This window comes from Nannobrachium achirus, assembly GCF_963921795.1.
Source record: "Nannobrachium achirus genome assembly, chromosome: 21".
Lineage (NCBI taxonomy): Eukaryota > Metazoa > Chordata > Actinopteri > Myctophiformes > Myctophidae > Nannobrachium > Nannobrachium achirus.
The window spans coordinates 14,598,026-14,622,448 of NC_137828.1; the positions used below are offsets into that span (position 1 = coordinate 14,598,026).

The following is a 24,423-nucleotide window of genomic DNA, read 5'->3' on the forward strand; positions in this document are numbered from 1 at the left end:
AAGCCATGCCCAGGAAGCGGACGGCAGATCGACAGATCGCCCGCTGAGACCGGAGACTCTCCAGAAGTGGTGCCTGCAGAATCCTGATCCACATGACTCAGCAGCTGTTCATCCTGTGAGATTACACTGAACACTGTTGTGGGATTGTACTGAGCACACGGCTGTGAGATTACACTAGGCGCACAAGTGTGAGATCATCACTGAAGATTATCACTGAACACACAGGTGTGGGGGAGAAAAAACTTAACTTCAGTAAGTTAAAAACCACAAAAAGTGGAGGCTTTAAAACCGGGCGTCAAACAGGGCGGTTTTGACCGTGAGGTGCGTGCAACAAGACGGTTTGGTCAAACAGCAACAGGGCGGGTTGGACAGTGACGTGGGCACCATGATGAACCACCTGCACGCCGGGCTGAGCCCGGAGACGACAGAGAAAGCCAGACTGGAGCTGAATGAAAACCCAGATACTCTACACCACGATATACAGCAGGTATTTACACTACTACTACTACAGTACTACTACTACTACTACCAGGGCTTGAGATTAAGGCTTGTCCTGTTGTCTGGGACAAGTAATAAATCCTTCCGGACAAGCTCATTAAAAATGTACTTGTCCGTTAGACAAGTGGCTCTTGGTTTCACTTTTTCTGTGACGCTCCTAGCAGCTTTGTGCTGTATGCAGACTATGGACTTGCAATACCTTGGAGTGGAGGGAACAAGGGGGTTGTTAGCAGTCCTTTTGTTATTTGTTCAATTTCAATGTCTGAATGTGTGAATGGGAATCTAAGCCAACAAAAGAAATTGCAATCATTCAGGGTTTTTTATGATCCTTTGGGTCATCCAAATAACATATTAAAAGTTGTGAATTATATACTTAGTGGATCAAGGTCAATTCAGGGGGTTCGAGTTTGGGTCCATTCACTTACTATACAGGAAAAAAAGACTCCCAAAAAAATCTTCTTTAAGTAGCATGTGAGGGGTCTAACTAGGGGTTTTTCATGATTCTGAATCCATTGCAAGCATTTGTTTTGCACAACAAACAAGTGATGACTCATTACTAAACCATAGTTTTGAGGGATGTTTTTAGCCCAAGAAATGTTTTTCATGCAAAACAAATGCTTGCAATGGATTCAGAATCATGGAAAAATCCCTTCACATGTTACTTAAAGAAGATTTTTCTGGGGGTCTTTTTTTTCTGTATAATAAATGAATGGACCCAAACTCGAAAGCCCTGAATTTACCTTGATCCACTAAATATATAATTCACAACTTTTAATATGTTATTTGGATGACCCAAAGGATCATAAAAACTAAAAAAAAAACTGAATGATTACCAATGCAATTTATTTTGGGTCCCCAGTTAAAATATGATTATTTTATTTTGGGCCTGAAAAGGTTGAGAACCACCTGAATCTCTCTTCAACATGCTGTTATGTTATTTTATTTTGTATCTTTGGGGAGGAGGAACGTCTCTTGGTGATGCTGGTTTAGTGATTGAATCACGTCGTGGCAGGGCCGCTGCAAACCATTTTGGTGCCTGACCCAAGACTGCTTGCTGACAGGCTCTGCCCCCAGCCCGTAGGAGTCAGAGTCAAGCCCCCAGAACGGCTTGTAAACTGTGAAGCCGGCTACCCTACTGGCCAAAGCTGGAACTGCAGGCGGGGTGAACTACATGCATAAAGCAAAAGAGCCCGCCGCTGGGGTCTACCATAGGGTTCAATAGATGTAGTTTGACGTTCGTCGACGTAAGAAGAATTGGCCCATAGATATAGGCCAGCTAACTATTATACAGGGACATGCTGGGCCCCTGATTCAGCCCGGGAAAAAGAGTTGGAGAGGCCCTCACTGCACGCTATAGAGAGAGATATCTCTCTATAGCGCTGCAAAGTGACAAGCCAGTGGGGCCAATTACATGAGTTATATTTTGTCGTTGTCGGGTGGAAACCTTGTATGTCCAAAACCGTTTGTTTTGTATTTATCATTTTAAAAATGATTTAAACTAGTGAAAACAGCCGATCTACAAGCACACAACTGCTTGTAGATCTGCTGTTTTCACTACTTTTGTGCAACGGCTTTATATGATGAAGCAGGGCTTTGCTTTGCGAAAAAAATTACAAATTTGAAACTTGGAGATACGAGATTCTGCCCGACAGCGACGATTTACTTTGTTGGCCGCCCAGCCCCCAAAATGGAACAAAGGCCGACATTTTATTTTATTTTTTTCCTAATGGCCGGCCTGGACCGGCCGGGAATGAACCGGCCGTTCGGGAGTTGTCCCGCTTTTCCCAATGGCCAGCACTTCCCTGCTATTATAACCCTTCAACTTTGACCTTGGTTGACCCCTACAGGTGCGTGACATGATTGTGACGCGGCCGGACATCGGCTTCCTGCGGACAGACGATGACTTCATCCTGCGCTTCCTGAGAGCCAGGAAGTTTGACCAATCAGAGACCTTCCGACTGCTGGCTCAGTACTTCCAGTTCAGACAGCAGAACCTGGACATGTTCCAGAGCTTTAAGGTGAGCCCTCATATTACAATCATTATGGTCACAACTTGTACATGTTCCAAAGCTTTAAAGGAGTAGTTCGCTCCCAATGACCTTTTTTCTATTGATTACTCATGCCATGGAGATTTGAGTTCAATGATCATTTTTTGTATTTGTCACATTCCTAAGACAAATATATATATATATATATAATAGTACATTTACCCCCCATTGATTCCGGATGGGGACCCAAATACATGGCCCTGGATGGGGACCCAAATTAAAGGCTTTGGATGGGACACAAGCTCAATTGATTCAGTCAGAATCAATTGGGGTAAAATTTACCTGGATTTCCCCATCCAGGGCCATGCAGTTGGGTCCCCATTCAGAATGAATGGAGGGTAAATTTACTATAATATATATATTTTGTGTCTTAGGAATGTGACAAATGCAAAAAATATTATTGAACTCAAGTCTCCATGGCAAGAGTAATCAATAGGAAAAAGGTAATGTTGGGGGTTAACTACTCCTTTAACACATGGGATGCTAAGGTTTCTAACATTTCTAGCTGTTGCTGCTGCCGCCGTTCACTCACGCTTTATTTTGAAGAGCCTCGGAAGCTTCGGGCGTGTGCACGTGAGTGTCCGCTGACGATTGAGGAAGAAAATCCATTTGTTTACAAACGCTCGCGAAACTAAAATCCAAACCGCGGCCGACCATCGCGGTAAAGTGTCGCCGTGAAAACAATCAGATCTCTGCTTCCCTGGCGTTCTTTTCACCTCATTCATAGATAAAGCCCTTTTTATGTTCCAGCCTAGAATGGAAATCAATGGAACCAGCTCGGGCCATTTTCTCTCTCTCTCTCTGAGCTACGGGGTGACGTATGGACTAGGGTCATTCACAGGGCATGCAGCTGCACGCAGAGCTGTAGAAGTTAACCACAGACATATAAAGCTAGACGCCTCCTTCGGCTAGGGGGCGTATGCATTGAGCAACTAAGGGAATCTTCGTCGCTTCCGTGTTCATTGCTTCCGCGTGCGTCACACATACGGAAGTTGGTAAGCCAATCAGAGGCAGGTAGGGGCTGGTCTTTACGTATGCAGCCTATAAGAACAGCTGAGAAGCGCAACATCGGAACTGGCTCTGTTGAATTGAATTGTGGTCCTTGGATACGTCACGGAAAAGACACGCTGTGATTGGCCAGTAGTCACTTTGACTGACAGCGTTCCCTTGGTTTTTTCAGGAAGTCCGGACTAGAACTTTTGCACATCGCTCCAATTAACTGCAGAGGCGAACGAGGCATCTAGCTCTTTATATCTGTGGAAGTTAACCCCTTGTTGCCTCGTTCAGGAACGAGACAACTCCTTTTGGCAGGGTGACCCCTAGTGGCCTTAACTCGTTACTGAACGAGTTTGGCACCCAGTTGTTAAGGTGTGCACTCATTACAATAATTATGTTTAGAACCTAAACATGTTCCGGAGCTTTAAGGTATGCACTCATGTCACAGTCATTATGGTTAGAGCTTTAAAGTCTGCCCTCATATTATAAACATTATTGTTAAAACCCGGACATATCCCAGAGCTTTAAAGTCTGCCCTCATATTATAAACATTATGGTTAGAGCTCATATTAAAATCATTGTGGTTAGAGCTTTAAGGTATGCAGTCATTATATAACCATTATGGTTGGAGCTTTAAGGTGAGCCCTCATATTACAATCATCATTCACTAGAATGGGGAATCTCACTTCCAGCTGAAACAGTGTGACTTGTAATAGTTTATGATGGCATGTGGTATCATGTTTCACAAGAGGTAGTACGTATGCGATAAGGTCTTGCTGCGCGGTCATTATGGCTTATATGGACACGACGGGGTAATAATTCCCCGAGGCGGAGCCGAGGGGAATTATCAGCCCGAAGTGTCCATATAAGCCATAATGACCAAGCAGCAAGACCTTATAGCACTTATTACCCGGCTAATACATAAAATTAATAATTTGACTCAAAACTAAAATCAAAACAAAGTGTTTCCTTGTTTACAGACGGCTGAAAGTGCGTCCCCCCGAGCGCAACACGGTCGCCTTGGAAAACAAGGAAGTGCTGAATAGAATCCATTTCTGTTACTGCGTTGTCTATTTCTCGCCTCAAATGTTTTTAAAGACATTCTTCAGAGCAACGTTTGGTTGTAAATGTCGCTGTGTGTTTGTTTACATGGCTGACATGTTGGATACGGCACGAAATCCACGCAGTGCAGCCTGAATACAGCAGCTGCTCTGAGCCTTTGATTAGGCAGCGGTGAATTATAGAGCGGAGTGGTCATTATACGCTCATAATTCACTGCTGATTTCAGCGCTCGACCAATCAGAATCAAGCATTCAACCAAGCCGGGTAATAATTGTTGATAATAGAAATCAATTGGTTGAAAATGCTATGTTACTAAGTTGTACTGTTTCAGCTGAAGTGAGATTCTTGTGATTGAGTGAGAGGGCGGGGACAACACTTTAAGTTGAGGTCAGAGGATCTCAAGGAACAGTACAAACTGATAGAATAGCATTAATAGTGTGTGTGTGTGTGTGTGTGTGTGTGTGTGTGTGTGTGTGTGTGTGTGTGTGTGTGTATGTGTGTGTGTGTGTGTGTGTGTGTGTGTGTGTGTGTGTGTGTGTGTGTGTGTGTGTGTGTGTGTGTGTGTGTGTGTCAGGTGGATGACCCAGGCATTAAGAGAGCGCTGATGGATGGGTTCCCAGGAGTCCTGGAGACCCCGGACCAACAAGGACGGAAAATACTGATCCTGTTCGCCTCCAACTGGGACCAGGGCAGGTACGCACACGTAGTTCAATTCATGTTTGGGTGCTTCTTAGCCCTTTCTCTCCCCAATGTAGTCGTTATGCCAATGCCGTTGTTGCCTATTGAGCTTGGCACATTTCCTGGGGCAAGCTGCCCAGATCACACATGTCACACGTGTCTTCTTATTTTTTTACTCTGTGCACTACATTGCGTCTGCAATGTAGTGCATTTGAAACTACATTGCAGTGCACATCATGGGGTGATCACTGCTTGCCTCCTAGCTGTGAATTGTTTTATTTTTGTTTTTGTTTATTTTCTGTTTATTTCGTTGCTGAGTGAGGTCAGCAGACAACGTGACGTGAGATGAAAAAAACCTTGGTGAAATGTGCCAATCTCAACAGGAAACAACGGTACTTTCCTCTCCAAACATATTAGCCTCTGTCTTGCCGCAAATTACACTAGATTATTTGTTTTAATATGTTGAATCTAGCGTTGCAAATACCTCCCATTGTGCATCCAAACAGTTTTTTTGCTATCTGATTGTATTAAACAACGTCGATGTTCGGCCCTCGCTGCTTGAGTCACAGCTAGGCAGACAGACAACTCCGGACAACAGTTGTAGTGTGAACAGGTGCTTTACTGTATATCCTATATATATATATATATATGGAGTAAAACTGAAAAAAAGATACAATCACAAAAAATCTATGATTGTGTTCAAACTAGGGCATTAACGACTAGTGATTTTTGCAAGTCGACTCGACTCAGTAAAAAGTTGAGTTGAAGTCGACTTTATCGTTTGATGATGTCATCACATCACACACGACCCCCAAATTATTTTGGGGGGGTCCCCAGATGATTAATTTAATGTGAAACATTGTTTTCTCACTCAACTGTAAACAAACCAACATAAAGTTTAAGTGTATAGAGCAGGGCTACTCAACTTAAGATGGCTCAGGGGCCACTCAGCAAAATATCAAAAGTCAAAGGGCCGCAAGCAAAAAAAATGACGGTCCTATTTTGGATGTGTACAATGATTTTGTAACACACTTCATAGCAAGCGTAATAATTAAGGAAACGCACAGAAAACAGCCACATTTCCATCTATATAAGCCAGGCCAAACCTCATTGAACCAAAATATTGTCATGGATGGAATGATGAAACAATCAAATGTTATCAAATTATGCAGTTTATTCACACAATGTGAAGTGAAAATTAACATTATCTGGTTGAATCTTTTTGTAACTGCCCCTTGGAAATAAATAACACTGAGACCAGAGTCAGACTAATATCCACAGCAGTTCTGTAGTCTGGGTATGAGGGCTAGTGAAATTTGGCAATGTAAAGGTTTTTTTCTCATGCAAATAAAGCTCATTTGAATTGAATTGAACAATTGTGACAGAATGCAACATACAATTCCTTGAAATAATTTCCTTGAAATATAAAACAAATAATATAAAATAAAATAAAATGAAATAAAATACAAATCTTGTTTTAAAACAAGACAAAAAGTCTCTAAGTGGTTTTTGGGAAAAAATGACATCATATGACTTCAGCTGTAGCCATGGCCTGACTGTTAATGATCCAGACCTGTAAATACAGTAAAAGACAAACAAAGAATCATGAATATGCTATCTTTCAGTCATATTAACCCATTTGTAGCCGATCCCAAGAATACTCGTGAAAAATACTCGAGTACTCGGAGTGCCGATCCTGAGTATACTCGCGCTATATACTGTATATACAGTAAACCTGGCAAGCTTACCGTACGGTCCGTTGGAAAGTGCTGGCACGATTGGACTTGCCGATTCATCATCATCGCGGATCCACGTGCACAAAATAGTAATCCCTTAACATGGTAGCCGACGGTCTATCTCATCTTTAATGTCCATTTTCTCCAAAAAACACTTTTGAAGCCAAGGATGGCATTAGATTCTCGCTATAATAACACAAGCTGAAAGGGAACGATCCGCCATTACTCCAACCGCATGGGACGATGACCACTTCCGGTGAATGACGTCATGACGTCAAACAGGAAATGTTTGCGCAATCTACTTCTGGCCTTCAAAATAAGAGACTGGCCGCGGACGGAGCAGACGAAAGGCGCGCTGGACATTTAACCCGTTCATGTCTGGAGCACTAAATGGGTTAATGACAGGCTGTTATTGATCCAGACCTGTAAATACAGTAAAAGACAAAGAATCATGAATATGCTATCTTTCAGTCATATTAATGACAGGCTGTTATTGATCCAGACCTGTAAATACAGTAGTAAAGGCAAACAAAAACAAAGAATCATGAATATATTTCAGTCATATTACTGCTTGAATATTAAAAACGAATAGTTTAATAAATCAGCTATAGGGCTACAACTTGAGTCTGCATATTCGCCACTAATCGCCCCAGGTCTGGCTGGTATGCAGAGGTTGCTGTGCGCAGACAGTCATGCAGGTGCTTGTCAGTGAGAGCGTTGCGCTGTTTTGACTTGATAATTCTCATTGTAGAAAAGGCAGAATGTCAGAATCTTCTTTGCACAAAGAGAGACAGTAGTGCTGTATGAAAGTCCAGGTACATAACGCATCCAGAAATCCACCAAGGATTCATCCTTATACTTCTGCTTCAAAGCGTTATTGTTTTTCAATTCAATAAGTTCCTCTTCAAATCTTTCCCTTGAAACCCCAAATCTGTCACAGTGCTGGGAAACATTACTCACATCAGCGCTGTATGGGTTTTCCACCATGCTAATCACTGGCATGATCACTTTTAGGTCAGTGAAACGATTTCCAAACTCAGTAGCAAGCTCGTCGAGGTATGCGACACATATCGCTGGCTGAAAGGAGACACTGCGTAGCTTACTGACTTGTGAGCGTAAGGTTGGGAAGTGCGTGAAATCAGATGCACCAAGCTGGTGTTGATAAAGGGAGAGCTTCTCTCTGAAGGCTGAAACATCATTCACTAACACAGGCAGCACTTTGTCATTTCCTTGTAGCTTCAAATTGAGGGCATTTAAGTGCTTGGTTATGTCGGCCAGAAAAGCCACATCTAGTGCGAATTTCTCATCACTGACATAATACAGATCAGCCTGCTTCTTCTGTGTAATGAACTCTTGAATCACTGGCAGCAAGTCCATAAACTTCTCTAGTACGATGCCTCTGCTCAGCCATCGGACTTCAATGTGCAATGACAGGTCTTGATATTGTGTCTCGTATTCCTCAACCAATGTGCGGAACTGGCGGTGCTCAAGAGCATGACTTCTAATGTAGTTAACAACTTTTATTACTTTACCCATCGTTGTTTTGAGTTTACCGCCCCTCAGCTTGCAGCAGAGCTGTTCCTGGTGAATAATGCAGTGGTAAGAATTGAAGTCGGGAACTGCAGTTTCTTTTCTCAGTAATGCAATAAGCCCTTTTCCCCTTCCAACCATAGAGGGCGCACCATCCGTGGTAACTGACACCAGTTTACCCAAATCAATCTCTCTCCCTGGTCCTCTGAAAAAGCCCATGAGTGTCAAACAGATGTCCTCTCCTCTTGTCTGACCTGTTAATGACAGAAGTGCAAGCAGTTCCTCCTTGAAAATATTGCCATTAAAACAACGAACCCAGATCATAAGGACTTTTTAATACCTGTAAAATGACAAATTAAACATTGGCCAAACTGTCAAATATTAGAGGCTGAAATTGTGAAAATAGCCGATCTAGATGTAGATCAGCTATTTTCACAATAGAACCGTGTTATACAAAATGTAATGCCTCAACTCTTGTGTTCGTCAGGGTGGGGGGGGGGGGGGGTCCCCAGTTAAAATATGATTATTTTTGGGGTCCCGCCGTCCGGCCTGAAAAGGTTGAGAACCACTGCGATAGAGAACCCGGCTTTTACTGTAACGGTGATAATGTCTTCATATCTCTCTCTCTCTCTCTCTGCTTCTCTCTCTCTCCGCCCCGTCAGGAACTCGTTCACGGACATCCTCCGTGCCATCCTGCTGTCGCTGGAGGTGCTGATCGAGAACCCGGAGCTCCAGATCAACGGCTTCATCCTCATCATCGACTGGAGCAACTTCTCCTTCAAGCAGGCGTCCAAGCTGACGCCCAACATCCTCAAGCTGGCCATCGAGGGCCTGCAGGTCAGTGGTGGGTGGGTGGGTGGATCAGGGGTGTCGCACCAAATTCTGGGCCCTGCGTACAAGGATTCACTGGGTTGTTTCGTGCTTTAACTATTGAAAAATAGCAGATCGACAAGCTCGCAGCGCGGCACCGAGTGCCGCGCTGCGAGCTTGAAGATCTGCTATTTTTGAAAAATCGTGAAAATGGGTGCAAGTCTTTGAATATTTCAAATCCTTCTACTTTTTTTTTTTCTTTTTTTTTTTTTTTTTAACTATGTTTCTATGTCAGTGGTGCTCAAACCTTTTCATGTGAAGGACCCCCAAAATGATATGTATTTGGCCACGGATCCTCATCTCAAAATATTTAGTTCCAGGGACCCCCCCCAGAAGCAACATTTGAGTTACAAATGTTCGCTTAAAAAATACATATATTCGAAGACACATTTTCACGACTTTTCAAAAATAGCAGATCTACAAGCTGCATGTTTCCAACAAAACAGTGGCGAGTGGAAAGCTCTCCAAGTAGCTCTCCATGGTAGCAAACTACTTTTTTGACTCTGATTGACGGCCCTGAGCGGAGCGTGGAGCGAGCGCGGAGCGAGATATGCGAAAATCAAGTTGAGCGACGGAGCGGCGGGGAGCGGAGCGGCCCGGTGGCCGACCAGAGCGACGAGCGAGTGGGACAAGAGCCCTCTGGAGCGCGGAGCGGCTTTTGTCATCGCTCCACTCCGCTCAGCGGCGGCGGACCGTACACGCAGACTACGCATGCTGCGTAGGGCCCCGCCGACCAAAAAGGCCCCCCACCGCCCCCTCCTCAGCAGAAAAGAACTACTGCTGCATGGTTAATCGTTTTCAAACCGAAATCGCGATGCGAAATCCCGCGATTAGCGAATCGCAAAGGCTTCTCTGCGAAGTAGACTTCCCAAGCAATATGGAGATATTAATTTTTGAAATCCCTTCATAATTGACTAAGGAATGATCAAATCAAACTGTGGTGACTTTCTTTGCTTCCGAGCATCCACACCGCTGAAAGTGAAAGTGAATTTGGCACAGTGGCCACTGTGCAGGACTCTGCCAGTGCGTGGGAACTAGGGGTGCTGCAGGTGTTCCAGCACCCCATGGGGAAGTTTTCATTTTTTTATTTAAATAAGAAAAGAACAAATCAAACATAGCAAAAATACGTTGCCTGTTGTTGTCGTTTTTTATTTATTCATTGATATATATATTTGTATTTATATATATATATTTCCATTATAAAATGGATTAAAAAATTATAAAAAATATTAGGCTTATTATTTTTCAAACATAGCAAAAATACGTTGCCTGTTGTTGTCGTTTTTTATTTATTCATTTATATATATATATTTTATATATATATATATATATTTCCATTATAAAATGGATTAAAAAATGATAAAAAATATTAGGCCTATTATTTTTTCGCGGGCGCTCGCTACGCTCGCGCCCGCAGGAAGGCCCCATAGCAGAATCACGCTTAGGGCCCCCATGGGCCCAGAAACGGCTCTGACTCCGCTCGTGTGCTCTAACCCCAGGTTCACCAAAAATAGCAGATCTACAAGCTCACATATCGGCTACTTTTTGGTGAAGAGAGTTGGGGTAGATGGAAAAAGAACTCATCAAGTACAGTGCTAATCAGGTCAGTTTTACTGAGCTAAGTGGTTAAACTGAAGTGATACTGATGAATTCCAAAGTATTCTGAGGCACCCCTGCACTGGCATCACAGCACCCGAGGGTGCCACGGCACCCACTTTGGGAAACCCTGGGGTATGGCGTGGCAACCGGAAACCATAAGGAACCGGATCCATACATTGAGGAGCGTTCCTTGAAAAGAGGAATCGTCTTTGGGAACTAAAAGACGTGTCTTGCAGTGGTTCTCAACCTTTTCAGGCCGTGACCGCCAAAATAATCGTATTTTAACTGGGGAACCTACCCTGATGAGCACTAAGAGTTGAGGCATAACATTTTGAATAAGCATGTAGATCTGCTATTTTCACAATTTCTGCCTCTAATATTTGACAATTTGACCAATGTTTAATTTGTCATTTTAGAGCTATTAAAAAGTCCTTAAATGTTTACTTTAGAGATACCCTCTATACACTTAAATGTTATGTTGGTTTGTTTACTGTTGAGTGATACAACTATTTTAAGTTTAAGTTTAAGTTAATCATCTGGGGGACCCCCCCAAAATAATTTGTGGAACCCCTGGGGGTCCCGACCCACAAGTTGAGAACCACTGCTTTATTGAACTGATATGGCACACACTTATGGGCTGTGGGCCATATTGGTCCAAAGGTGACTTTGAGGTGGGCCGCCACCGGTTGCGGGCACACATGAGCACTCACTCAGTTAAGTGCCGATCCCACTGAGCACCATAACTTTTGAATGCTTGATTGGTCAGTTGCTGAAATCAGCTGTGTGTTATTTCTGGATAACAGACCGCTCCGCTCTATAACAGACCACTGCCTAATCAAAGACTCAGAGCACCTGCTGCAGTCAAGCTGTACTGCGTGAATCTTGTGCTGTATCCAATATGTCAGCCATGTAAACAAACACACAGCGACATTTAGAACTAAAACGTTGCTCTCGAAGGTTTTTAAAAATATGTTAAGTGAGAAATAGACAACGTAGTATCAGAAAATGGATTCTATCTAATCAGCACTTCCTTGTTTTCCAAGGCGACCGTGTCGTGCTGGGGGGACGCCCAGCGCAACACTTGTGGAACACTTCCAGCCGTCTGTAAACAAGGATATACTTTGTTTTGTTTTTAGTTTTGAGTCAAATTATTAATTTTATTTAGTAGCCGGGTAATACGCGGGATAATGAATGGCTCCTTCGGGATTGACGATATATAACATCCCTTCGGCCTGATAACTTTATCAGGCCGTCGGTCTGTTATTGTCATTCACCGCGGAGCCATTCATTATCCCTTACCTATCATTCACCATTGTATTTTTTTATATAGTTGGTGTGAACTCTGCCATCCACTTGACTTTTCAAAACTATTTTTATAGTTATACTTACAGTGCTCAGTGAGAATGGCCCTTTGTACAGCTTTGTTTTTCAATCTGCTGTCTCAGTCACTACTATAATTAAGATTAATAGCTATTTTAGTCTATAGAACATGGCGCCGTCTTCAACAAATGAGCGATGTGGGAAAACAACAGCGAGAAAAGCCATTTTACCGAACCCAGATAGAATGGATGTGAATGAGGAAGTGGAACCGGCCCGGCACGGCTTTCGAAATGCATCATGGGATATTAGCACTGGACGTGATAACGGGGCCGTGGCGCTGCACTGCGCGTTCTTATCGCGTTCCTGGACGTTTTTGGCAGTGTAAAAGGAATACTTCGCCCAAGAAATTACTTTATTTCTATTGTTTACTTACCCCATGATGTCTTGAAGACAGAGATTGTTCGCTTGTAAAGTACTAGAGGTTCGCGGCCCTTCGGGCCGCTCACATCTAGAGTCCACGCCCGCTTCTTTACTAAAAAACTGTTTTTTTCAAAAAAAAAAAGGTTTTGAAAAAAAAAAAAGTAAAAAAAAAAAATTAAAAATAAAAAAAAAGTTAAAAAAAAAAAAAAAATTAAAAAAAAATAATAAAAAAAAAAAAAAAAAATTGGGGGGGGGAACTATTGTGGCGGAACTATTGTGGCGGAACTATTGTGGCGGAACTATTGTGGCGCAGCGCACGTTTCCGGTCAGACATATTTGACCGCCGGACGCACTTCCGGTTAAGAACTCCGTGTGCCATACGTGATCAGTCCTAGCCAAGTGGTGTATACGGATGTTACTGCGATTGAGGTGAAAGAGAAAAGTGGAAAGTTGTGAGCTAACTATTAGCTATTTTTGTGTGTGTGTGTGTGTGTGTGTGTGTGTGTGTGTGTGTGTGTGTGTGTGTGTGTGTGTGTGTTCTGGCTACGCCCCCCTCGGTTGAAATTGGATCCGCCGGTCCCATAGCTGGGAATACGAGCCAATGGACGGCGGTCACCATGGCAACGGGGGGCCAATGATAGAGTTATGGGCGGTATTCCTTACGTTCTAGCAGCTACCTATGAGTTGAAGTCGATGTGAAGTGGGCGTGAATGGGCTTGGAAGTGGGATGCGGCTTTTGAAGGAATGTATATATAAGATTCCTTAACTCACTTAGCGCCGAGCGACTTTCGGGGCGACTAACTAATGATGGCGTTTAGTGCCGAGCGACTCGGAGCGACTTTTATATAAAAGCATTGTTTAAGCTTTTAATTTGGGTTGATAGACGGAGCGGAACGGTTAGCTTACCTTCGACTAGCATACAGATGAAAACCGTGAAAAAAAAGGATACGATTATGACGTCACCTTTAAGCCATAGCTTCCTGTTTACGTAGGCCTCTGTTAGCCGCTAGGCTCAATGCAAACCATCCGACCCTCACGTAGCTTCACTAGGTCGGATTTTGATTCGGAAACTTTCTGTGTGGCATCTATATACGTTCCGATGCCCATACCAATGGTGGTTTGAGACGATCAAGCACGAATTGAGCAGTATTGAGCTCAAATGGCGGCCCGCGGCCTGTCCATTGAATGTCAATGGAGAGCATGTCATTGTACCATCCTGTTATGTCATGAACCTTGTTTTTTATTCTGACTTAACATGGGACCATGGAAAGTCTATGAGCTATGGCTCACTCTAGTGGTCATCTTGTGGCATCCGCAGGCACGTGTACCTGTTTATGTAATGTGATTTTGGGGATTCAATATAGCTATTTCCTGGCGTTATAAGCGCAGATTCATATTGAAATCTGGCTCGCTCGGCGCTAAGTGAGTTAACAGTAAATGGAGAATCCAGAAATTAAGATTAATCGATGAACTGGAGAAATCAGAGACCCGTTTTAACAACAGCAAAACTATATGAAAAAATTACTTTATAAACTCTAAAACACTGCTGAGATTTAGATTCTCGGTCCCATCCTCTTTTACAGTACACTTTAAGACATAATAAGACAGAATAAAGCCATAATAAGAAATAATGTGTTGGTAATTAGAGCTAATATATTTTATTAGACAGAAACAAAGACAGAATAGTAGAAAGAGCGACCGCCAGTAGGACCGGCGGCCGCCGCACGGACCGGCAGGTCCCGTAGCGGTAAACTGCCCGTCCGTGCGGTGGTGGCTGAGACAGAATAGCAGAAAGCGAATACATTATCTGGCACCGGCATCGCTGGTAACTGCCGCGGCAGCCACCACCGCACGGACGGGCAGATTACCGCTACGGGACCTGCCGGTCCGTGCGCGGCCGCCGGTCCTACTGGTGGGACTGCTGGTCCTATCGCCGGCGATGCAGTGCGACTGCTGGTAGAACTAGCGGTCGTGCGGCAGTGTCTGCCGCTGCAGTTCCGCGGCAGGTGACGGTGCTAGAGAATGTATTCGCTCTTTCTACTATTCTGTCTTTGTTTCTGTCTAATAAAATATATTAGCTCTAATTACCAACACATTATTTCTTATTATGGCTTTATTCTGTCTTATTATGTCTTATTATGTCTTAAAGTGTACTGTAAAAGAGGATGGGACCAGATTCTCTTCTGCCAATAACCGCTGAGAAATCTTTCCAGAGTATCACCATAGAAGAACATAACAAACTTCCGGTTCTAACAGTGACATGCACAAGCGCAGAATGCGCATGGGCGTGCCAGTGGGTTGAAGATGCGTGCGCCCAGGCGCATGCATTTTCCGTGCATGAGACCGTTTAGTCCAGAAGTGTTTCAAAAGTTTCTTTCATCTTCTATGGCGATACTTTCGAAATGTTTTTCGGAAGATTATTGCAAAGGAAAATTCTTGTCTTCAAGATATCACTGGTTAAGTAAACAAGTTTTCCGAAAAGCTTATGTTGCTATGTCAGTGTCTCAAACTTTGTTCATGTCATTGACCTCCAAAATGATATGTATTTGGCCGCCGACCCCAACTCAAAATATTATGTTCCAGGGACACACTGAAGCAAATATTTGAGTTAAACATTTTGCTTCAAAATATATTCAAAGATTTGCACAAATTTTCACGTTTTTTCAAAACTAGCAGATCTACAAACTCATAGCGTGGCACTTGTGCCACGCTATGAGTTTGTATGTATATCTGCTATTTTTTAATAGCCAAAGTATAAAATGATGGTTAAAGTGGTTTAAATCTAACATGAAATGCTGCTGACATGATGCTTTCCCGGTTTTAATGGGTTAAAGTAAAATGCCAGACGCCAGAGTATGTTGCCAGAGAGACGCAACGCTTCTCTTTTGGGTCTCTCGCAGGCTAAAAACTTTGGGAAACACAGACCTAACCTAATGCCCTCTGCTCCCCTCTCCTCCTCAGGATAGTTTTCCGGCGCGGTTTGGAGGAATCCATTTTGTGAACCAGCCGTGGTACATCCATGCCATGTACACCATCATCAAACCATTCCTCAAAGACAAAACCAGGAAACGAGTAAGTCTTTATGTCTCTCTCAACGTTTGCTACAAAATCCACAAAGCTAAGTTGAGCTGGCTGTATTTTCAAAGTGAACATTTGTAACAGAATTTTGCTTCTGGGGGGTCCCTGGAATTAAATCTTTTGAGACAGGGGTCCATGGCCAAATACATATCATTTTGGGGGTCCTTCACATGAAAAGGTTTGAGCACCACTGACATAGAAACAAGGATTTGAAATTTCCAAAGACTTGCACAAATCTTCACAATCTTTCAAAAATAGCAGATCTACAAGCTCGCAGCGCGGCACTCGGTGCCGCGCTGTGAGCTTGTATATCTGCTATTTTTCAATAGTTAAAGCACAAAATGTGAGTGGATCCTTGTACCCAGCGCCCAGAATTTGGTGTGACGCCCCTGACTGCAGCTCCAAAGGTACAAATGCACCAAGTGTTGTTTAACCCTAGGCTTTATATTTTCCTCACTCGTCCGGCGGATGCTGACGTCAACGAGTGCTGGTCAACAGCTACAGATATGATGCTTCTCTTTGTAGCTTTGCATCTTAGCTGCATGTGTTCACACACTGTCGCCAAGCAACGCTCTACCAGCGCTGCTTGCTGCTTCACGTACCAGGCTGTAGTTTACTCTGACTCACACCAGCCCTATAAGAGCATCGCAGCGGAAGTGGTTTACTGGTCCCACTAAAAAATCTCCCCTTAATTTTCCCCATAGACTTGAATGATGAACGGGAAATAAATACTTTTGTACTTTTACTTAAAAGTGTATTCAGTGATAATGAAAGTGGCCGGGGGTCATCTTGTCCCTTACTGTCCTTACAGCGTGGAAATGTTTCGTCTTTTATAGATTTTTTACACCATTATAATGTTCTCGTTTTGATCATTAGACCCAATCACTGAATATCGGTAGGCCTACGTCTCCAGCTTCAGGATATGTATGATACTGATTTACTACGAGACTGTGGCATTTTATGAGTTCAGTATAGTTTACAGGCATTTCGCAGACGTTCTTAATTCACAGCGACTGTGGTTCTCAAAACTTTTATTTTGACCATCATAACTAAACATCAACATAACTACGGCCATACTCTACCCTGATTGGTCGAGGACTGGCTGGCCACCTCTGAATACCGAATCTAGCTATGCTCATAACACGGGCCATGGTGGAAGTCCTTATATGGTCAGCACACATTCTAGCGAGGAGAATGAATGGAAAATGTACCAATTATATTTTTATTTGAATGACATACAATCACTGAATATACCTTTAAGGCTGAAGCCACACCAAAGTACCTATGAGAGTGGAATCCCCATTCTGCCAATGCATTTCAATGGGAAGGGGGCAGTTTCATGCCAGCATGTCTGCGGATATCTGCGCGTCGCCCCTCTCGGGACCCCGTTTACCTTTTTTTTGTATCTCTCGCTTCCCCATTACGTCACATGTCCCGCCTCCCCGCGGGACATGTGACTGACAGGCGCGGCACTGGCTTTGGGACAGAATGTGCTCCCTGCGTTTTTAATCAGCCACGTAAAAAAATAGTTTATCCGCTGGCGACCAGTGTTGGTACTTTTAACCCATTTAGAACAGGTACACATTATGGTGTATTATTTTATGCTTTAACTATTGAAACATAGCAGATATACAAGCTCACAGCATGGCACCGAGTGCCACGCTGCAAGCTTGTAGATCTGCTATTTTTAAAAAATTGAGAAAATTAGAATTTTGACCCGATTCTATAAGTGTCTTTTGAATCCTTCAATCTGGCCAGCCATCATCAAAGAAAAGGTCAATTTCACTTACTGTAACTGGAGCTCAGTTAGTCTGTTCTTGAGAGACTACTATGTCAGTGGTTCTCAAACCTTTTCATGTGAAGGACCCCCAAACTGATATTTATTTGGCCACGGACCCCCATCTCGAAATAGTTAGTTCCAATGACCCCCCAGAAGCAAAATTTGAGTTACAAACGTTCGCTTTAAAAATACATACATTCAAAGATTTGCACACATTTTCACAACTTTTTCAAAAATAGCAGATCTACAAGCTCGCAGCGCGGCACTCGGTGCCGTGCTGTGAGCTTCTATATCTGCTATTTTTGGAGCTGTGTGAAGCACAGGCTCCCTATACGTGGCTGTGTGGGTCTGTCTGTCTGTCTGTGTGTGTGTATGTAGCCTGAACTTCCTAAACTTCGGCACGCCACTAGTCCCACAGTTTTGCCACCACACACTCGCGCCATATGTCAAATCGACCGGCTTACTCGGGAATCGTGGGCTATTACTTTTCTAAGAGAAAGGTTCTATAGTTTAATTGATATTAATTTATTAGTGAATTAATTTTCCCCATTGACTTATAATGGAAATCGCAAAAACTCACATTCAATTATTTGTCTCTCGCAAACCATAGGGGCTATAGTTTCAAGACTTGGAGAGGAGGTTCATAATGATTTCAAGGATTAAATAAAAAATAATTGTGTCATTTGGCCGCATGGTGGCGCCATAACACCCCACTTTACGTTTTGGCCTGTAACTCTTGAACCGTAGGTCGGAAAATTAAAAATATTTTTTCCCTGGATTCTTTGGGCCATGACGCATCTCCCCATATAGGCCACGCCCATTTGCGCCATGATAGATTTTCCGCCATCTTGATTTTTCTCCAAAACACACTTTTTGCTCCTTTTCCTACATATTTTCTTCAAATGTCACAAAAATCGGTACACATGATCCACACACACACACACACACACACACACACACACACACACACACACACACACACACACACACACACACACAGCTCCACTTCACACGGGTGTGATTTTTCAATAGTTAAAGCATTCAATAATTCTAGGCCTATCAAGTAAAAAAAAAAAAAAAAAAAAGAGAGTACTTTTTCCACCACTGCATCTCTCCTCGGCTCAGATCTTCCTGCATGGCAACAACCTCAACTCGCTCCACCAGCTGATCCAGCCGGAGTGCTTGCCGTCCGAGTTCGGAGGCACGTTACCGCCGTACGACATGGGCATCTGGGCACGCACGCTGCTGGGCCCCGAGTACAACGACGAGACCGAGTACACCCTGACCTACCATGCCCTGCACGTACGGGAACACATGAAGAGGTAGGTGTGTGTGTGTGTGTGTGTGCGCGCGCGCGCGTGTGTGTGTGTGTGTGCGCGCGCGCGTGTGTGTGTGCGCACACGCATGTGTGTATGCGCTAGAGCAGGGATACTCAAACTTCTGAACCGGTTGGTTCATAAATAAATAAGTTAAAATCTTTTATTTGCTTTATTTCCACATAACTTAAGACAAGTGCAATGTGCATTATTTTATGGCTTGGAATTCCATTTATATTCTGTCAATGACACAATTTGTAATCAAAGTAATGCTGATTTTTTTTTCTCTTTTTAATAATTTTGTGAAATTAGCCTATTCCACACAAACACCAAAACAAACTTAATGTATGTTTGTCTCCTATTTGTCTGGGTTGATATCTGTCTGCCTGTTATCAAGTGGGATAATTATGATGTTGTTTATAATGTTATATCTATTTAAAATAGATTACCCAGACTGTTTAGCTACCAAATGGCTAATGATGCAGTTGTTAGGTAGAGCTACAGTACTCTTCATTAGATTTGCATTAGGCCTACAATGACGTTTTGGGTATGCTAATTAGTCAGGCAGAGGCAGATCCACTGCAAAAATCCCCCAAAAAAAGAAAACGGCGAAAAGCCGCGATTTCAATGGCCGTTTTCAAGATGTTTTGGCCGTTATCTCTGGAACGCAAGGTCCAATCTGCTCAGTTTAAAGCTTGTTTGGATGCATGACTTCGAGGACATTAAGCTGGTGGGCCAGTCAAAATTGTGCCGCGGGCCGGAAGTGGCCCGTGGGCCGGAGTTTGAGTATCACTGCCATACAGTACAATACACCAGGAAGACGCCGTAAGGGCGAGAAGCGACCTCCACTCTGAAACAGCAGAGACAGACACGAAGGGCTCTATTTTGATTGTCTTAAGTACTAGCTCTTATGCCTTAACTTAAAGGCCTGTCCACACTGTCCACCAAACTTTTCGCCAGTCCGGTTCAACTACAAAATGATGTCACTCGCATCTTCTGAAAAGCATTACCCCAAATTAGAGTTCGGAAAGCTGCACGTCGGAAAGTTAAAGGTTTGGTGGTCAGAGACAGTATGGACAGGCCTTTAAGTTAAGGCATAAGAGCTGGTACTTAAAACAATCAAAATACAGCCCAATATGTCCATAAATGCTGTATGGGAATTTCCAGATATTGATGAGATCTCCATATATGTGCATAAAAGGGACAAGGACAGAATTAATTTGCAAGTGTGAGACGCGTCGTAACAACCACACTGGTTATCATGATACTGACAAAAATATGTCCATATACAGTATGGGCATTGATGACATCAGGGATCTTGGCCATAATATGGCCAAGATCCCTGATGACCGTGACATGAGGCCAGTGGTGTAAAGTAACTAAGTACATTTACTTAAGTACTGTACTTAAAGTGATAGTTCGCCTATTTTATAAACGCAGCTGTGTAGAGTACTCACCAGTAATGGACTTGTTCCAAGGGCATGAATTGGTCAGCTGAATCCCCTGGACAGAACTGTGGTCATTTTTGTACTGAATTAAAAGTAGTTCCATTGAGTTGCTAGAACCATTTTTTTGTAATAAACTAATCCACAAAACCGCCGTCATTATTATTGTTGACATATTTCTACTTCATGGAGAAATGCTTGTTCAACTTTGACCCCTCTGTCTCATGGTACTATTTTTCCTCTCGAGTGTATCACTGCGCCGCATTCAACTCAATGGGCGCATCCCGCGGCAGCAGCAGCCGCAGCACACACCCGACCAAAACAAGCCGCTCTGCAGCCTGCACTACAGCTGGTCGCTTCTGAAAGCTAAATTCTCAAAGATGTCAGACTACGACAGTGACGATGCTTTCACCGATGAGGAGCTAAATCAAATGGAAATAGCTCGGTTTCGGTTTTTACCCACACACACGGCCACGTATAGGAGACGGTGTGACCACCGCTCAAAAAATTGTGCTATTTTATCATGAACATTAGTGAGGACCTATTATATGAAGACAGGTTGAAAAGTGGTGAACTGGTATTTCCAATTTCCAATACTTTTACTGCTACTCCACTACATATCGGATCCAAATATTGAACTTTTACTCCACTACATTTATTTGAAAACTTTAGTTACTAGTTACTTTGCAGATATAAATTATGATATTATAAAACATACATTAACCACTTTAGCCCTATTCTATACAGGTGCCATGGCTATTTGAAAATAGCCAATCTACACGCTCACAACGTGTCGCATTGCGACGCGTTGTGAGCTTGTAGATCTGCTATTTTCAAACATTTTGTACTTTTACTTTTGGCACTTTTAGTACATTTTGAGGCCAATACTTTCGCTCTTTTACTCAAGTACATTTTGAATTCTGGACTTTTACTTGTAAGGGTGCCCTCAGACCAAAATACCTATGAGAGTGGAATCCACATTACGCCAATGCATTTCAATGAGAAGGGAGCGTTTTTTGCAGAAGTCCTCTGCTGGCATGAAACCGCTTCACTCTCATTGAAATGCATTGGCGGAACGCGGATTCCACTCTTGTAGGCATTTTGGTCTACCTATGAGAGTGGAATCCGCATTCCGCCAATGCATTTCAATGAGAAGGGAGCGTTTGTTGCAGAAATCCTCTGCTGGCATGAAACCGCTTCACTCTCATTGAAATGCATTGGCGGAACGCGGATTTCAATTTCATAGGTACTTTGGTGTGAGGGCACCCTTATAGAGCATTTCTACATTGCAGTATTGATACTTTTACTCAAGTAAAAAATGTGAGTACTTTATCCACCACTGCATGAGGCGTGACGCACAGATGCACGGACGGATGGACAGACATGATCTGCAGCTTTTCATTTCACTAAATGGCTGAAATTTCATGCAAAAACATGATAGAATCAAAATAAAACAAAACAGTAGAATCATAAATAGTTCCAGAGACAGATTGTGGGAGGTCAGAGGATGTCCAAGGAGTTAAACTATGTTCACAGGAATTCCTTTAGGTTATTTAATTGTTAAATAAACCTGCCAAGGCATCTGTCTGCTCTCTGATTGATTGGACAGACAGACTGAGCGTCTGATTGAACACGAGCGCACACACACGCATGCATGTGCAATCAATATTGAATATGTACTTACGACAATATATCCATAGATCCTGGAATAGTAAATAAGACCAAAGTTAGAAGTAAAACTGTGAAACTCTTTACAGGGTTCTCACGGTCATGAAATTCCTTAACCTGACTTGCGTCAGATGGTGGCAGTAGTGCGTAGGCTACCGCTCTACTTTACCATCTGAGATCTCTCGGTGGGAGTTGATAACGCTCGTAAAGCCCCGGGCCGGACCAATCAGCGGCAGCTACGGGCGGGCTCTGAGCGGCTCTGAGCCAATAGAGTCTGATTGCAGACCACGTGGATGCAGACAGGCCAATATGAGTGGTTGGAGTTGGCACTCCCAGACTGTGACAGAGAGACGGCCACATCCAATCACCTGCTAAAGAATTTCAAAAAATGGCCCGCCCCTTACATCGAGTCTGCCCGAGAGATCTCAGATGGTAAAGTAGAGCGGTAGCCTACGCACTACTGCCACCATCTGACGCAAGTCAGGTTAGAAATTCCTGCAAATATTTTGAAATTAGAAAAATATTTTTCCAGTACTGGAAAAGTTTTCAAATTGATCAAGGGTCCTGGAAAGTCATGAAAATATATTTTTGGCTATTGATTTTGTTCAAAACTTTTTCTAAAACATCACACAAAATATGTAACATAAGCAGTTTTTCGCCGAACAGGCTGCATGATTGCAGCCTAATGTATGCAACTAGAAGCATTTTCGGTATTTCAGCATGCTACAACTGGTCATATGATGCAAAATGCATCATATGACCCGTTGTAGCATGCTACAAGCATGCTAAAATCCTAAAATATCTAAAAACACAGATTGAACACAAAAAAGTACTTAGGATTGTGTTGATCGTGTCCCAAACAACAATAAAATAAGATCTGGTTGTCCCAGAGGTGACCCGGTCCTTAACCCTTAAGAAACAGCAAGTACCCCAACAGGTTCTCACCCCTAAAGCGTCATACAACCGACGCGTTGTGAAGTACTGTACTGCGTCGAACGATAGACGCTTTGGGATTGCCTACTGTTTCACGGGTTGGACGCATTGGGTGGTCTAAGAAGAAAGAAAAAAAAAGTAGTTCCCGAAGCGGGATTCGATATCGCTTTGAAGGGTTCACTGGTTTACCAGCCACCCGTCGCTACCGCTCACGCCACTATAAACGACAGAGCAGCACCGATGAACCCCGTGAGACATCGCCGAGGGAGCGGTAGCGACCGAGTCGCCGTGGCGAACGGTGTGAACGGCGCATGAGCCGACTCAGCCGCGTTACCGAATTATGTGCCGTTATGGACAGAATAGTACATTTTGACCAGGGGACTGCTTCCGCGTCCGAATACGGCTCAAAGAAGGGACTACGTTATCATCCACGTTTTGTCAAAGATAAAAGCACAAAAAAAAAGGAATTTCCCAGTCGTCTGGTTAGCTCAGTCGGTAGAGCATGGTGACACAAATCCGGGGTTCGATTCCCCGTGACGGCCGTCATCGTAAAATAGACGCAGTAGGTGTTCCCAAAGCGTCGCACGGGTGAAGCAGAAAGCGAATTAGGAACGCGTCGGACGGGTGAAGCAGAGGGGGTGAGAATGGGTTGAGTACCCGGAACACCCTGGAGTGGCCATTGCTGAGTGCAACGAGACATTCTCTTTTGCCGTGAAAAAAATGCGGTTCTAGGTGATCATCGCCCAATGGAAAGTGATCCACGAGTCTGGCTTCACATACGGACTCCCCTGACAGTACAGTAAGGATTAATAATATAACATGTTCTACTGTATACCGGTATATCCCCAAGATCTACCGGCCGTCTTTATTTTCCTGCAGTACTCCGGGATAGGCACCAAAACCAAAACCAACCAACCGCAACTCGAATCACACTTGCAAATAAATTCCGTCCTGTGCGAATTCCGTCCTGCTTTTCGCCCTTAGGCGTCTTACTGGTAATAATAATGATAATAATTATTATTATACTAACAATGGCAACAATAATGTGTTTCAGGTCTCAGTCTGCGGTGGAACCAGGAACTCTGAGACAGACGGACAGAGAGACCAGTACTGCCCCCCTACTGGCCCTGGACTGACACTCACACACACACACACACACACGCACACGCACACACACGCGCACGTACACACACATACACACACACACACCATTCTCTTTATTTACCTTGTCTTTCACATATACACTCTCAAATGTGCGCGTGCACGCAGGCACACACACACACACACACACACACACACACACACACACACACACACACACACACACACACACACACACACACACACAGACTGCAAAGCTGGGATTTGAACCTGCGTCCTTTTAAGCTGAACTTTGACCTGATCGAACAAAACGGCAATCCTTGCTAGCCAATCACAATCCATCAC

At 43.5% G+C, this 24,423-nt stretch overlaps 1 protein-coding gene across 1 annotated transcript; it reads left to right on the top strand.

Moving 5' to 3' along the window:
* Window positions 1-385: 385 nt before the first annotated feature.
* clvs2 (clavesin 2) lies at window positions 386-24,113 on the top strand (the record flags this gene model as incomplete). Its single annotated transcript, XM_080751472.1, has 7 exons — window positions 386-487; window positions 2,346-2,516; window positions 5,179-5,297; window positions 9,211-9,385; window positions 15,719-15,829; window positions 18,741-18,937; window positions 24,032-24,113. 7 exons carry the CDS (start codon window positions 386-388, stop codon window positions 24,111-24,113), a joined length of 957 nt encoding a protein of 318 aa, XP_080607598.1.
* Window positions 24,114-24,423: the final 310 nt, after the last annotated feature.